At 38.8% G+C, this 17,231-nt stretch overlaps 2 protein-coding genes across 2 annotated transcripts; one reads left to right on the top strand and one right to left on the bottom strand.

The window, feature by feature from the left end:
* The first annotated feature begins 8,621 nt into the window (after nucleotides 1–8,621).
* Nucleotides 8,622–10,589, top strand: Lalba (lactalbumin alpha). The gene is made up of 4 exons (XM_047551592.1): nucleotides 8,622–8,754; nucleotides 9,060–9,218; nucleotides 9,693–9,768; nucleotides 10,338–10,589. The coding sequence occupies exons 1-4, from the start codon at nucleotides 8,622–8,624 to the stop codon at nucleotides 10,396–10,398; spliced, it is 429 nt and encodes a 142-aa protein (XP_047407548.1). The 3' UTR covers nucleotides 10,399–10,589.
* Nucleotides 10,590–13,668: 3,079 nt separating this feature from the next.
* LOC124982875 (olfactory receptor 8S1) lies at nucleotides 13,669–16,817 on the bottom strand. The gene is made up of 2 exons (XM_047549762.1): nucleotides 16,045–16,817; nucleotides 13,669–13,831 (listed from the first exon to the last, which is right to left on the bottom strand). Exons 1-2 carry the CDS (start codon nucleotides 16,815–16,817, stop codon nucleotides 13,669–13,671), a joined length of 936 nt encoding a protein of 311 aa, XP_047405718.1.
* Nucleotides 16,818–17,231: the final 414 nt, after the last annotated feature.

The raw sequence follows: 17,231 nt of genomic DNA, 5'->3' as shown, positions 1-17,231 counted from the left end.
TAGGGCGCAGTCAGTTGGTCTGGGGGTCCTTGCGGCAGGGAGCATTCAGTCGATGTGAGGGTCCCAGAGGCAGGGAGTGATCGGTCGGGCTGAGGGATCCTGGAGACGGGGCTCAGTCTCAGTCTGGTCAGGGGTCCTACGGGGCTTGACTGTTGTCTCAAAATGGTGGCAGCCATGTGTAATCAAAACTGCAGGTACTGTAACAGTGAACTTTCAGGCAACAGCAGGCAGCTGGTGCTCCACTGGCAGTCAGCGATCAGTTTACTGACTGTTGTCGATGGATCGGGAGGTGAACCTTGTGCATTGGGTGATGGATAGGTGTAAGGCAGGCAAATGGATGGACAGGCGAGAGGCAGGCAAATGGCGGATGATAGGCACCTGACAGTGAGCAATCTGCACTCAAAAAATGCGTCAATATGCTGGCAGACTGCAGGTGATCACAGCAGACAAATGGGGTAAACAGCAGGGGATCTATAAGCATCAAAAACGGCCTTACCAAGAAACAGATATCCTCTGCTTGAAACCAGAGTTACGGAGCGACAAGGAACGCAGCCTCCCTCTAGTCCTCCATCTTGGATCTCCAACTTGTATTCTTGATAATTGCCATTCTGACAAGCGTGAGATGGAATCTCAGTGTAGTTTTGATTTGTATTTCTCTAATTGCTAGAGATGTTGAACATTTTTTTCATATATTTGTTGATCTCTTGTAATTTTAATTTTTTTTTTTTAATTTTGAGAAAGGGTCTTACTAAGTTGCTTAGGGCCTGGCTAAATTGCTGAGATTGGCTTTGAACTTGCGATCCTCCTGACTTAGCCTCCTGAGTCTCTGGGATTCCTGGCATGTGCCATCACGCCCGACTCTCAGTCCCCATTTTAGATGTCAATCACAGGTAGTATGCCATCACCTATATTTCTGTACCTGGCCTATGTCATTCTGTTTCTTTCTGTTTTGAATATCTAACTCCAGAAAGCAGACATTGTTGTTACTATCTTTCGTTACAGATCATTTCCCCCTGGGTAACAGATTTCAAAATAGAAATTGGTATATAAGTTTACTGGTTTCAAAGGACAAAAATTACAAAAATTTTAGCTATAGCTCTAATTGGATTTTATTTATGATTCATGAATTAGGGCAGCTTCCATTCTATAAAATAGGAGAATGCCCACTGGGCAATGACTGAAAAGTGGTTTGTGAAGATGGTACCAAGGAAGTAGCATAATAGGAAAAATAATTGGTTACTATTATGGTTTGGATGTGAAGTGTCCCTTAAAAGCTCACATGTGAGACAATGCAAGAACGTTCAGAGGAGAAATGATTGGGTTGTGAGAGTCTTAACCCAATCAGTGAATTAATCCCCGATGGGGATTAACTGAATGTTAACTGAAGGCAGGTGGGGTGTGGCTGGAGGAGGTAGGAGTTGGGGGCATGGTTTTGGGGGACATATATATATATATATATATATATATTTAATTTTTTAAAAATTATTTTATTTATTTTTATTTGTTCTAAGTAGTTATACATAATAGCAGAATGCACTTTGATTCATTGTACATGAATCACAAAATATACTTTGATTCATTTCTCTGGTTGTACAATGTAGAGTCATGGGGTATATATTTGTATCTGGCCAGTGGAGACCTCTCTCTCTGCCTCCTGATCATCATGTGAGCTGCTTCCCTCTGCCACACTCTTCTGTCATGATATTCTGCTTTACCTTGAGCCCTGAGGAATGGAGTCGGCCTTCTATGGACTAAGACCTCTGAAACTGCGAGCCTTCTAATAAAACTTACCTTCTCTACAGTTGGGTCTTTCAGTCATAGCAGCACAAGAGCTGACTAAAACAGTTACTATCATTTTACTTCAGGTTACTTTTTTGGTAAGGGTTTAAGCAGAGAGGACTGCCTTGTTATGCTGATGTGGCTAGACTGGAATCTTCTGTTTTCAGGAAAAACTAGTCTGTTTTGGGATCTATCTGCTTCCTGAAAATTTCAGTTTGATTATGTGGCATTTGACTTGAGTGATGCCATTTTGGTTTGATATGGTCTGTTGGGGCCTAGTGCAGGAGCTCATTTAAGGAAAGGTCTCCCATAATTTTTAACACTGGAATTACTGGAAAATACTATTGGAATCAAAGCCTGTCGGGGAGTGGTGGTGGTGGTGGGAGGTTGAAGGAAGTGGGATTCATCACATGGGCTAGGGCAAAATAAACTATGATTCAGTCACAATAGAGTGCCCAGCAAATCTTACAGGAAGCTGTGGAGCTGAGTTGACCCCAGAGAGTTGTTCCCCACTGATGCACAGGGCCTGTCAGAGATTCAGCTGAGTGCTATCAGTACTGGGGCAAGAAGTGCTTTAATCCAGAAAGGGGTGGAGGGAATCTGGTTGGTATACGATAGCATTCACTCTAGTCCATCTGTGTGCTGTTTGGATCCACTTGCTTTGTACAACTCCTGGGAACTTCTACTTCATGATTTTGGTGATGTCTTTTTATGAAGAAACTTAAAAGAGGTTTAGTGGGATAAGTTACAGTTCTTACTGCTACAGCTGGTCTCTGGGCTGCAAATGATTCTCATTGTCTTTCTCCACTACTACTCATTCCAGATTCTTCTCACCTGCTGGGCTAGGTGGCCTACATGGTGGTCTGACTCAGATCCTCATTCCTGAAGTGTCTAAAACCGTAATCACCTTACTCTTTTTGGTCAGGATTTCTGTGCTTGTAAACTACAATCAAAATTGGGCAAGGGACTGGGTGTAGTGGCATTTACCTATAATCCCAGTGACTCAGGAGGCTGAGGCAGGGGAGTCATAAGTTCAAGACCAGCTTTAGCAACTTAGCAAGGCCATGTCTCAAAAGAAAAAAATAAAAAGGGCTTGTTATGTAGCTCAGTGGTAAATCAACTCTGGGTTCAATTCCCAGTATCCCCTCCAAAAAAAAAAAAAAAAAAAAAAAGTTGGGCAAGAGAGTAGCAAGATACACCACAGTGAATCACCTGTGTGCCAAAGATATTCTTCCTTGTTCCTCATCCTGAGTCATTCCCACCAGGATGGGGACTTTTTTGTGCCTGTTAGTTACTTGGCAAGAGAAACATAGAGTGATCAGATGGCAGCTATAGCTTGAATTTTGTGGGACTCCCACCAAATCCCCTGGACCTGGAACTAAAACCTCTTACCCACAGAGCTTAAAGTTGTAGGAAAAGGGCATACAATTCCTAAAACAGGTCACTGGGAGTGGTGGTGAAGAGGGAAGTTTTACATCTATCTTTTGGTTCCCAGGTCCATTAATTCTATCAGAGATACACTACCATACAATAGTCATGTATCCTATAATGGAAGGTGGTACACCATTCTTATAGGATGTCACCCAAATCCCATTTGAGAGTCTGATTTCTTGGACTATTTCTGACAACCAACTGTTTTAGGTTAGGTTCCCTAGGTAATAGATTCTGATATGGAGATTTGCATGCAGGAAATGTACTGGGGATGTACTTGGGCTTCAACACCTACGGGATGGTATCGAAGGAAGCAGGATTGGCCAGAAGTTGAATTGTGCCGCCTTCATAACAAAAGCTTCAGATGATTCCATAAGGGTCTCTGGAGCTGGGATGGCCCTGAAGAATTGTCCTCCATTGAGGTACAGGGGATGAGATTATCAACATCAACCAGTTTTTGGGTCTGGATTGCTCCTAGGAAGTAGATGTGACTTGGGCAGTGTGGCTGTCTTCAGCAGAGGGAAGTTCTTTCTCCCAACTTTTTGTAAATTTTGTAAACTTTTGTAAATTTTGTAAATTTTATGAGATATTTGGTTAACTTAATCTGTGGGAATTTTAAGGACTTCCAAGGAGGATTTTTATAAGTTTATTCTACATTCTACTTGCATTTACTTTGGAATTTCCTTGACTAGATGTTGTTATGTAAACATGAACTTCAGACTTGAATGAGGACAGGTCAATGATTTTATATTCTCATGGGAGAACATTACTGTTATGGTGAATTATTTTAGGCCACAAATCATGGCAGAAGCAGGCAGCTCTTCTGGTAGTTTCCTTTCACCAGAAGTCAAAGAACCAAAAGAAAGACTTTACCTACTACTTTTGGGGATAAAATGATTGTATTACTTGGAAGTCCCAAAACAATAAAATTTATGACATATTGTCAAGGTGGCCATGTAAAAGGTAATTTGAAGAAAAGTACCTGTTCTCTTTATTACTTATAAGTTCCTAGAAATGGAAAGAGGACTATATCTCATAGTAAAACAAAAAGTGCCACATACTTTACAAAAAAATTAATAAAAAAGGCACTGAATTTGTATGAAGAGCACTATAAAATCTTACTGAAGCCTATAAAATAATATCTGAGCAAAGGAAAACACATATATTGAGATAAAAAATTTGATATTAAAAAAACCACTTTAAAAAAAGTAATTATGTACATGTTGTAGGATCACATTCCTACTGAGTCACAGGGCCTGTCATGCAGTCATGCATGTATATGAGGTAATAATGTCTGTTTCAAAATGATACTATATTTATGTATGATCTATCAAAATATATAAATGCTTTCTATTGTCAGGTACAAGTAATTAGAACAAATAAAAATTAATCATAAAAATAAAAATTAAAAAAGTTTTATAAATTGAAAAAAGTATGTATATTATGTGTAATTTCAATTTGAATTTTAACAGGTTTTTGGTGGAAATTAGATAAGATGTTAAAATTTATATAGAAATTGAATTGAATAAGATAAGCATATTTTCAAAAGGAATAATAGCATAATAAGAGTATGCAAAAAAAGAGCAAATATGGCAAAACGTTGACAGTGGGTGAATGCACAGGAAGGGTGTATGTGAAGTTATCATAATATATCCACAACTTCTGTGTAGGATTAAATGTGTTTTTTTTGAAAATAAAGAGTTTTATTCATCTTCTAAGAAAAAGGCAATATCAAGGAAAACCTGCCATACCAGAAAGAATATGCTAAAAAACTGCTGCAATGAAATCAGTAAGGCATTTTGTTAGAATAGACAAATATGGCAAGTTGAACAGAATGGGGAACCTGGACAGAATTGTAGATATATTAAAAATTTGAACTGAATAGCAGAATAATACACATGTGTAATATATACATATGTACAATATTTGAGAGTAATGTGGACAGATATGTGGTAGATTGTTAATATAGGTTAGCTGGATAATCTGAGACAGGGAAGAAGAGAGGAGGGAGAGGGAAGCCTATCCACAAAGGAAAGGAAAATGTACAACAGTAACTAAAAATAAAAAAACATAAGATTCTATTAAGTAAAATTATGTAAAGATATGTTTATTCAAAAGTAAACATTTTATAATATAAAAATAAAAAATCTATTAAGATTTGCAAAGAAATTTTATTACCTTTTTGGTAATTACATATATATTTGTCTTAGCTAACATTCAATTAAAAAGGTAAAAATCATTTTAGTATACTTTAATTAAGTCATGTATTATTTATTTATTTATTTATTTATTTATTTGCAATGCTGGGGATTGAACCCAGGGCCTTGTGCTTGATAGGCAAGCACTCTACGAACTGGGCTATATTCCCAGCCCAATGTATTATAATTTAAATGTACATGTTTGCATTTTTTTGTTGGTACAAATCCCAACTCAGACAAATGAATCAATGGTTCATTTAAGCATAAAACAGCTGAGTGCAGTGGTGTACATCTATAATCCAGTTGCTTGGGAAAGCTGAGGCAGTTCAAGGACAGCTTGGGGAGTCTAGCAAGGCCCTGTCTCAAAATAAAGAAATAAAAAGAAATAAAAAGGGGTAGGGATATAACTCAGTGGCAAAGTGCCTTTGGGTTCAATTCCTAGTAAAATATGTGCACGCACACATACACACACAAACATGCATGCAAAAAAGCAGTTATAGAAGTAGTAATGCAAATCTAATAATTTAAAAACAATCTTACATAAATTGAGAGTAGTATTTCAGTATGGAACTATAATGTGTATCCATAGGACACTTTGAAGTGACTTTTCCAAAAGCAGTCAAAAAATGAAAGTGCTAGTAGAAATCACTTCTTCAAATCTTAATTGCTTTAACTCTAGTACAATTAATCATTTGTGTGTAATTTGGGTTTGAAGTCCAAGATATAACCTGAATTATGGGATGAAGTAGAAAAATGTAAGGATATTGACTGTAAGAAGTATTTCTCTAGGGGCTGGGGTTGTGGTTCAGTGGTAGAGCGCTTACCCAGCATGTGTGAGGCACTGGGTTCAATTCCCAGCACCACATATAAATAAATAAAATAAAGATCCATTGACAACTAAACAATAAATAAATAAATAAATAAATAAATAAAAATAATAAAAAGAAGTAGTACTCCACATTATCATGACCACCAGGATGTTTCCTCCAAATGATAGCCCTAGGCTCTCTCAATAAACTACCATGCTGCTATAAACTAGTTTTAGATGACAAATATATTTTGAAGCACAAGCTTCTATTTCCTTGATTTCTAGAATTCCTCCTAAAATATGATTCCTGGTTTTAGAAACCCTGAATTTTACCACAGCATCTGAGATAATGAACCTATATTACTAATATGTTTCTGGAAAAAGCTAGGAAAGTATGTTGTAAACACCTCTTCATTATTTTGATTTAGATTTCAGCCTCCAAGCAGAGCACCCTAACTAAACCTCTCTGCAAAGGGAGGAAGATTTGGGTAGGAACTTTCCTCTATTAGCAGTGCTTATGTCTTTCTCTATACTTCGTGCTGTGATCATTGTTTGTTGTTCTCCTTTGGATCATCTCCAAAAATCTAAATCTTTCTCTGAATGTTTGCAACAATTCCCATTAGACATTTTCTATTCTCTTTTTCAGATGACCCAGATACCCTATTTTATAAACATTTCTAGAGAAATAATGGTTCCTCTTGCTTGAGGCACATTTGTTTTCTGGTTTTAGCTGTGAATCCTGGTCTGTATGCTGCTTTTTGTTGCTTACAGGGAAGGGCAGAGATATAATCAAATTGTAGGCAAGCAGGTAGCTGCCCTAGGTCTTGACTCAACAGGAGGTGTAGAAAGGTCCTGTGATTCCTGATACCCCAAGCCACTGGTTTAATCTATCATAGGTACTTAGTCCACAACCCAGGGAAGGAGGTGTTTTACACAGACTCCGTTATTGGAAAGACAAGTCCTCAGGACTAGCTTTTCTTATCTGACCCTCTCCCACATGTTTCAAGGTCATCCTCTCATTTGTAGCCATATTCCCTACAAAACTTGCTCCTGTTCTTGTCATCCACCCTTCCATGCTTTGGGATAGAAGGGAGGAGAAATGCAGCAGCAGCACTTTTACTGTGTTTCTGAACATACATCTGTTTCTTATCAGTATTCTCTGCTCATCTCTCATCTCACATTCTCCACACTAGTTTCACGCATACTACTTCATATACTGGTTATTCATAGTATAAAAGTTAGAATTAAACTGAGAAGAGTTTTTCTGACTCTGAAAACTTACAGTTTGTAGATCTTATACGGTATGGCTTGGGTGGATGACCCCTGAAATGTAAGAAATTGGGATAAAGAAGAAAGCCCTGGTACAAAGGAGGGTAACAGCTACTGGCACTACAGCATAACACTTGATATCAGCAAATTTAAGGAATTATTCAAAACTAGTACCTCCACTCTACTTGCTCAGGGGTACTCACTTTATGGCTCAGGAACTTGTTTTACAGCCTTCAGATATATCTTTGTCCAATCTTAAAGAACTTAAAAGTCCAATCTCTCATTGACTTGGGTAACCCTCTTTCTAACTTTCTGTGGCCAACTCTGAGGTTATCTGTATCTTCCTATACCCACGAATAAATCTATAACAAGTTATTAGTCTTGGACGGACACATTGTCTTAATTAATAGAAATGTAGTGTCTAGTTATTTATGGTAATGGTGATTGGGGGTGGAGAACCTGACAATAGCTCACAGGGTAGCTACATATTTTCAAACATGCTCTTCAAATTATTCATCTTAAGTAGGAAGTCTTGGGATCCAAGTTATGTTTTATTCTCATAGTCTATGTTCTTATGTTCTATCCTTATTTCTGAACTCTCATCCATAAACCACCATATCAAAGGATTCTTCCTGGACTTTATTCCATGGCTAAGTTGGCCAGACAAGTGTCTGGGATAGATAGCATATACTCCCTTTCCAGTTCTGTATGCCTTTAGTGGGAAGAGAGGAAATGACTATGGGCCCTTATTGTATTTTCTGATTGCCTCACTTTTACTGACCCTGAAGACCCCTTTGTTCTTAAAGTAGGCTGTGGATATCCTGTTTCCTAGAACTAACCGTACAAGAAACAAAGGTATAAACAAAACCAAAAGGGAAACAGGGTAAGGTTTGGAACTCTCTGTTGGCAGAGAACAATACTTGGTATTGACTAGATATTGGGGGAAGGGAAGGAAAAGGATGAAATTGTGGAAGGAAGCTGGCAGACTCAGTGTTTCTTGTCTTGGCATAACGACTCTCTCTTCATCCTCTTCCTGGGTGTAGGTCTTGGTGCCAGGGCTCCTGAGACTTTCTACACGAATAAAAGGAGGTGAGACTGAGTGGCACCCCCATTTCAGGTTCTCGAGGGCAGCCAAAATGATGTTCTTTGTCTCTCTGTTCTTAATGAGCATCTTGTTCCCTGCCATGCAGGCCAAGCTATATACAAAATGTGAGCTGTCCGAGGTTCTGAAAGACATGGATGGCTATGGAGGCATCACTGTGCCTGAATGTGAGTTCCCCACTGCCTTTCTTCATCTCATTTCTCATTTGTCTCTTCTCCATCCACTTTTGATTAATTAACTAATAATTTATTACATTATTTTTCATGTCTTCTTTTATTCAATTTGTTCTCCTATCCTTCTTTTCTCCCATGATCTGATCCTTTTAGGAACTCTCCTTCTAATCTGATCAAATGCCCTATGCTTTGCTATCTTTGGAAGATTGGCTGGAAAGTCTTTTTTCCTCTTTGGAACAGGTCTTATTAATGTTGATTCTAAACATTTTTGTGATATCTCTTTCTCATATTTCCCTCAGGGGTCTGTATCATATTTCATAGCAGTGGATATGATACACAAACCATAGTGAAAAACAAGGATAGCACAGAATATGGACTCTTCCAGATCGGTAATAAATTTTGGTGTGGGAGTAGCCAGAATCCTCAGTCACGGAACTTCTGTGACATCTCCTGTGACAGTGAGTAGCCTTTACCCTGTTTCTCTGTTTTTCTGGAGCCTACCCCTGCTATAACCTTTTTGGTGTTAATTATACCTCTGGCTTCACTGACTTGTTTGGAATTCACAAAAACTGTGTGACTTGAAGTGATGATGATAAGTAAGAGGTTGTTTGGATTTTTCATAATCAATAAATCCCAAGACAGTTCGGGGGTAGACAATCTAAGCTGTCTAGGAGTTTTAAAGTTGGATACTCCACATTCTCAGGGTATCAGTTAATGAAGTTGATGATTTCTCTAGAGGTGTCCCAGGGAAATGAAGGAAGTCCCTGCCCATGAAGAGGCATTACTGTATTGGGCTTTCATATACAAAGACACTAGGCATAGACCTTCAGTTCATAGAACAAGATCCACTAAATCCAGGGAACAGAGGAACTCATTACCTATCTGGTAGTACTTCTCATCTCTCTCATTCCTTTCCTTCCAACTCCTGCCAGAGTTCCTGGATGATGACCTTACTGATGACAAAATGTGTGCCAAGAAGATCCTGGATAACAAAGGAATTGATTACTGGTGAATCCCCATTCTATTTTGTGCCCCTTCTTATCCTTTTTTCTCGTACCCTTTTAGCCCATTGCTACTTTATTCATTCTAGATCTCCTGGTAATTTAATCTAGAATATAGTCTCCCCCAAAAAACTCATCTAACAGACTCAAGTTTCAATTTTTAAGCTTCCTTTGCTCCACTCCCTAATAACTTTCCTAATAAGGGATTCCCTAATGGAAGACTAATACCCAGGCCTCTCTTTACATGGCCATGGACATCTAATTCCACTTTTTTAGTTCTATACCGTAAATTAAGCTTTTGTAATCATTGCACATTATTTTCTAACCCTAAAGTTCTCTTGGATTTAAGAAATGAACCCGCCCACTAGATGGCATACTAACCCTTGCCGTCTGTCTAGGAAAGTCTGTGTCATTCTCATGCATACTCTTCTACCTCAGTACTCCTGAGGATGAAGCCAACTGGAAATTTTGGCTAAGATATAGTCAGTTCACTGATTCTTAAAATTTATATACCTGGAGCATTTTGGCTAAATGGAATTTTGAGTCGACTCACCTTGTCCCTTTCTTTATTGCCAGGTTGGCCCATAAACCACTCTGCTCTGATAATCTGGAACAGTGGAACTGTAAGAAGTTGTGAGCATCTGCTGTCCTTGCCATGTTCTGCCCTTTCTATGCTCCTGGAACTCCTCTTCCCTAATGCTACCTCAGTTTGCCTCTTCTACCCTCCTGAAGCAGATTTGTCTCTGAGCCCTGGACCCTATTGTGACACCACTGGACTCTTGAGGACTGTTCTTCAGGGATGCCCCAGTGGTACACTGGACTTTAGATTCTTGCTCTGTTCCCCTGATGGCATGTTCACGACAGCAACAGATCTCATTTCTGTCCTGAATAAAGGGCCTGATTTGGAAAGCCGGGTTGTATTTTCTTCCTAAAGGGAAAGGGAGAAAACAGGGTGAGTGAGGGAATACTGAGGCATAAATCAGAGCCACTTTCCATCTCTACAGAAAAAGTTGCCTTCATTTACCATAGACATTGATACCAATTCAACAAAATTTTATTAATCATATAATATATTGAAGGAACCATGGCAGGATTCTAAGTTGCTAAAAGTGTCTCATCTCTCAAGGATTAATAGGAGAGACAAGATAAACATTGTTAAATAGTTATGAGGAATAATGTGTCATAAGCACCACAAGAGAGGTAAAAAAATATGGCCTGGGTATTCATAAGAGGGAAGAATTTATATTGAGGGAATGTGGGGAAAAAGGGATCAAGAAAGGATTCATGGAAGGGGTGATTTTGAAGTATGGGTGGGCTTTTGATGGGAGATTTTTGTGGGAAAAAGAGAATGGCAGGGGCTCCAAGAATCTGAAATGGATAGATTGAAGGGGTTGAAGGTTTTTCTTACCTTTCAAGAAGAGTTGTGAAAGGAGCTTCCTCTCTAGAGATCAAAGTTATAATGGAGATTGTGATTGTTATGGTCAGTTCAGCAGTTCTTTTTTTTTTTTTTTTGGTGCTGGGGATTGAACCCAGGGCCTTGAACATGTGAGGCAGGCACTCTACCAACTGAGCCATATCCCCAGTCCCAGTTTAGCAGTTCTTAAAATTTATATATATGGAGCTTTTTGGTTTTGTCCTTCCACTCCATTTCTTTTCCTTGTTCTTCATTCATTTTAAGGAGGATGTCTGTAGAAATTTATTTATTCTAATGATGTGGGATGTATGGAAGAAGAATCAGGAGATTTGAGTTCTACAGTTTGTGCTACTCACTGATGGTCTGAACATGGGCAGGTCATCTTGATCCTCTGTGTCTCAATCTCCTCATCTTAAAGTGAAGTTTCTGGTCTAGATGCCTTTCTGAGATCTCTTCCTGTTTTGACAATCTAATATTCCAGTGCTACAATTTAATTTACCTCATTTGTGAATTAGCAGGGAATGAGATTCACATCTTCCTTGCCTTCCTAAGATGTCTAATATTGCTCATTAAACCTTTCCTACCCTAATACCCTTAGGACTTTGGACAATCAGATCATATTTCCTTTGTCTTAGAAACCATCAACTCCCAAATGAAGTCCGCATGTTTAGGGAACCCATAGGTCTATACGAGGGAGTGGGGAGGCCATTCTGTCTATACCTAATGAAAGCAAACTCTCAGGAAATAGGTTGATATTAGTCATTTTAGTATGACTTTAAACACAATGTGATGTATTTCATGTTTTCTTTCTAATTATGAGATGAAGGGTTTTCCCCAAGTCTTCAGTGTTTCAGGCATACCCTGTGTTATGGTTTGGATATGAAGTATCCTCCAAAAAGTCATGTGTTGGAAACATGATATTCAATGTAGCAATGTTCAGAAGTGAAATGATTAATTAGATTGTGAGATATGTAGCTTCATCTGTGGATTAATCCATTTGATGCATTAATAATTTGAATGGATGACTGGGTGGCAACTGTAGGCAGGTGGGGCATGACTGGAGGAAGTAGGTCACTTGGGGCATGTCTTTGAACTTTATATTGTCTCTGGCTCTACTCTTTTGCTCTGCTTCCTGGCTGCCATGAGCTGAGAAACTTTCTTTCATCATGCCCTTCCACCATAATGTTCTGCTTCACCTCAGACTGACAGCAAATGGAGTTGGCCAGTCATGAACTGAACCTCTGAACCTGTGAGCCCTGAATAAATTTTTCCTCCTCTAAGTTGTTCTAGTCAGTTATTTTGGCCATAGTGACAATAGACTGTATAACAGACCCTGTGTATGATGTATGTGAAAGGGCAGAGGTGGATGGACATTCCGTCCACTGAGTTCACACGTACTTCTTGCTTATTAACCTGCCATAGCTATAGCCTCAGAAGACCCCATCTCTGGAAATGTGGGGGACCAGCTCCATCAAGTGGTGGGGGTAAGACTGCCAGTAAAGCTGGGGTTGTGCCAGTTAGCTCCAATTTTGTGTTACTACTCAAAATATCTGAAGAACCTAACTTGCAAAGAGAAAAGTTTTATTTAGCTCACACTTTTGGAGGGTCAGATTCCAAGACTGAGGGAATAATTTGTTTGGACTCTGGTAAGGCTTGACACATCATGGCAGGAGTGCATGTAGGAACTATCTCATTCCCCTTCTGTGTCATTCACACTCTCCCCCATTTATCTAACACCATATATAGGTGGCAGGATGCACTGGATATTGGGGACACAGAGCTATTAGACAGAGGTTTTACTCTCAGGACACTTATACTTTAGAGGGGGTTATTCACCTCCACCCATTTACTAGGATCCTGTAAGAAAAAGTTCTCTTTGGATGAATCCATCACTCATTCCTTCATTTATTCCTTAAGTTGTCCACAAATAGCTATTAAGGATTTTCTAGATTCTACCTCAGGTGCTACTTTTTCTTAGAAATGAAGGTAAGAAAACACACATTTATTTGTTCTATTTCCTGCCAAATTATTAAGGATATGTATTTCTTGCACAGGAATCTTTAGGGATGGGAATAGAAGGGAAGTCAGGTTTTTCATTGCCAAGATGGGACTTTCCTAGAATGAAGTGGGATATTTGCTGGAGGCCTGATATATTGACTTACATTCTGCATAGAAAAATGTAAAGGGGAAAGGGACAGGGAAGAAGGGAAATGGTAGAGAAGACAAGAAACCCGAGGAAAGATCAATAGCTATCAAAAGGTCAATGATTCCCCCGAGGATTTTCTTGTGAGTGGACCCTCTGTGGATGATGTCACCTGCTCTGTTGTGGGGGTTTCCTCATCTCTCTTCATTAGGGACAGAACACTAGAGGAAGAGAAGTTAAACCTTCTGTTTTAGAAAATGATGAATTCTGAGACAGCTGAGTGGTGACAGTTTTTCCTGCTTCTTCTTCCTCCCATACATTTTTCTCCTGGTGAAGTAGGGGATTCTGGGTTAGAAGGTCAGCCTGGACTTCCTGGTCAGTGTCCTCCTGAGAGCTGCCTTCACCTCTTTGTTCTTCAGGCTGTAGATGAGGGGGTTTAACAGAGGGGTCACCACACTGTACTGCATGGATAGCACTTGCTCCAGGGTTGAGCCAGGTGCTGGAGTCATATACCTTGTAGGAAATTGCACAAAAGAGCAAATTCAGCTCAGGACAATGGCCACAATATAGTTGACAGCAATGGTTCATCTCCTCCCTGCCAATTCTTCAAAAGGAGTCCTCAGAGCTGAGCCAACTACTGCTGGTGGTAGCAACTAGAGATGACTGATCAGCGAAGAGTCAGTCATTTCTGACTTCAAATACCTCTAAACATGGGTGATCCCAAACAGAAAGTTACAGAAGCTGCACAAGAGAAAAAGAAGTTTTGCAGCATACCAAGGTCCACAGGTTAGAATAGAATAAAATAATTTCACACATTTCCATAGGACTTCATTCTCTTCAAAGAATCTTGCTTAATCATTGTGATGATGAGTTATGAGTTTTTCTTTTTTCCTTTATATGAAAAACAATACTGACACTCTATGTTCTAATTTCATGACGACTGTTCCTTGTAAAACTGGATGCTTAGTTTATCCAACACTTATGGCTCTGGGAATTATCCACACAATCATAGCATACTACTTTTATAATGCTAAATGGAGCAAACATTTATTCTTTTAGTTGTGTTTTCTTTGGTTTGGAAAATAAACCAAGACTGGTAAATGAAGTAGGAGATAAAAATATGTTGAGCAAAAGATATGGTTCTAAAATAATAAAATTAAATTTTTGGGAATGATATTTTAAGTATCACTGGGGCTAGTTCCCAAAGAATCATGGTTATTATTATTTTTTGATTTTTTAAAAATATATTTTAACTTGTTGATGGACAATTATTTTATTTACTTATATATGGTGCTGAAAATTGAACCCAGTGCCTCATATATGCTAGGCATACCACTGAACTATAACTCCAACCCTATGTTTTTGACATTTTTTTTAGTGCTAATCTGTTTTATTTTTTGTGAGTTTAGTATAATTATATATAATATTGGGGTTCATTCTGATATATTTATGTAAGCATGGAATATAATTTATTCCAATTCAGTCCACAGTATACTCCTTTCCTCACTTCTCTCTTTCTCTACTCCATTGATTTTTCTTCTATTTATCTATTTATATATATATTTTAAATTAGGACTTCATGCATAAAGGTGAAATACATAAAGGTGAAATTCACTGTGGTATATTTATATATGTACATAGGAAATTTCCATCAGATTAATTCTATCATTTATTGTTATTTTTCAATGGTAACATTATTACTAGAATAAGTATATCAAAAATGTTCCTTGTGGATTCTGGTATATTTGGTTAAAAATTACATTCATTTTACTCATTTTTATTCATTTTAAAAACTCTTCTAATTTATCCCTTCTTACATTTCTGTGGAGTAGGAAGGAGAACTCTTATTGTTCTTTAAGGCATATGAAGAAACTGAGATCAAGGAAGATAAGATTTTGTCCTCAGGTTCAGAGGAACTCTCCTGAACTATTCTTTATCATCCATCTACACTTTCTTACTTCTATCCAAGTCACAGCAAGTGAGGAAAAAAGTATTAAGGAATTTGTGAAAGTCCTTGTCCAGTTCCCTAGTAGAGAGAATGGACATTATTCTGTCTCCTAGAAAAGGAAGACACTTTTACATTTGAGAGAAGCATGGTAGGAAAGAGTATGAGATTTGGTTCAATTGGCTCCATAACTAGCTCATTCTGGGGCTATTTTGGGAAATTATCTAGTTACTTCCCAAACTCAAGTTTTTTACCAGAAAATAGGATTTAATAATATTATCACTTGTGATGTGATGCATGCTAAAATTGAGCTTGACCGTGTAAAGAACTGGTGTATTGTAGGTGCCAAAGAATAGTTATAACATTAACAAGCTTTGAAGATGACATCTTCCAGTAGGAAAGGAAGATGGTATCTGTTTCAAGGATGCTGTGTTTTATTTTAATTTTTTTGTCTAGTACTGAATAAAAAATCAAGCAAAGTTTCCTAATTTCCTTTTGATAACTCTCAAACCATAGGTTCATAAAAATATTTTTCTAAAATAGAAAAATCTTTAGTCTTTGTCTGAACTTATTGTTTTTCAAAATAGACAACTGAACCTCAGAAAGAAAATGGATTCTTTATAAACCACACAGCTTCTCCACAGCAGAACCAGAACTAGAGCTCAGGCCAGTTGAATTCCTGTATGATTCTTTTCTTGCCACATTGAAATACTCTGTTCTATAGGGCATTTAAGGTGAGGAATATGCCACATTTACACTTAGGAGATATACTATGACATACCTGAACATGCCTGAGCCATAAAAGATGGTGACCACAAGGAAATGAGAAGAGCAGGTGGTAAAGATCTTGCTCCGACCCATGGCAGAGTTGATCCCCAGGGCTGTTATGATGATTCGGCTGTAGGAACCCAGAAGTAGGACAAGGGTCCCAAAGCCCAGGACCACCATGGTGGTCAGGATGGAGGCAGTACTACTGTAGGGGTCAGAACAGGCCAATAAGAGCACTGGGGGAAACTCACAGGCAAAACTGTGAATGAGGTTGGGGCCACAGAAGTGCTGCTGAGCTAGGAGGAGAGTGTTAATTAGGCTGGTACTTATTCCTATCACCCAGGATGCACCTACTAGGACTGTACATACTTTCCTGTTCATAGCCACTGTATACGAAAGTGGGTGGCACACAGCCTGGAACCGGTCATAAGCCATGACAGAAAGAAGGCAGGCTTCAGTGGCCCCAGAAAATATGACCAGGGAAATTTGGGTGAAACACTCAAGGAAGGATACAGTTTTCCACTTAGAAAGAAGGTTCTCTAGCAGTTTAGGTACAATGATTGAGGAATAAAAAGCATCCAGGAAGGAGAGGTGTTTTAGGAAGAAATACATGGGGGTTTGGAGAACGAAATCAGTATTGATCACCAGTAGTACCAGCAGGTTCCCCATGATGGTCAAGAGGTAAATCACCAAGAAAAGCACAAAGAGTAGTACCTGGATCTGAGGATTGTTGGACAGTCCTAGGAGAACAAATGCAGTGACTGAGGTCTCATTGTTAACTTCCATGGAGCATTCAAGGACTTTGGAGGGATGAGGACTGAAAAGAATGCTCAAATGGGCTATCAGTCTCAGGCATTATGAGCAGAGCTTCAGAACTAACCTGGACAGATCACGTAGCAGAGGCAGCCCTGCCCTGTCAGACATTTTCAGTTCTTCTTAGTCCAGGACAGTAATCTACTGACCAAAATGGAAAAGGTGGGGAGGAAGAGTGTAGAGAATCAGACCTAGAAAGGAAAGAGAAGGACTACTCCAAATGGATGAGAAAGGAAGGGAGTTGAGGATAGACTCAAGGATACCTAGAAGATTGTTCTCTGTTTCCAAAGGGAACTGAGCTCAGATGATCTGACTGACAGACCACGATGAATGTGAATGTGTTTGAATAATTGATCGGGGAAGTGTGACATCTGATGACAGTGCAAG

Source organism: Sciurus carolinensis, chromosome 4 (assembly GCF_902686445.1).
Source record: "Sciurus carolinensis chromosome 4, mSciCar1.2, whole genome shotgun sequence".
Classification (NCBI taxonomy): Eukaryota; Metazoa; Chordata; class Mammalia; order Rodentia; family Sciuridae; genus Sciurus; species Sciurus carolinensis.
The sequence above is the reverse complement of the archived record's forward strand: the minus strand, read 5'-3'. Positions and strand labels throughout refer to the sequence as shown.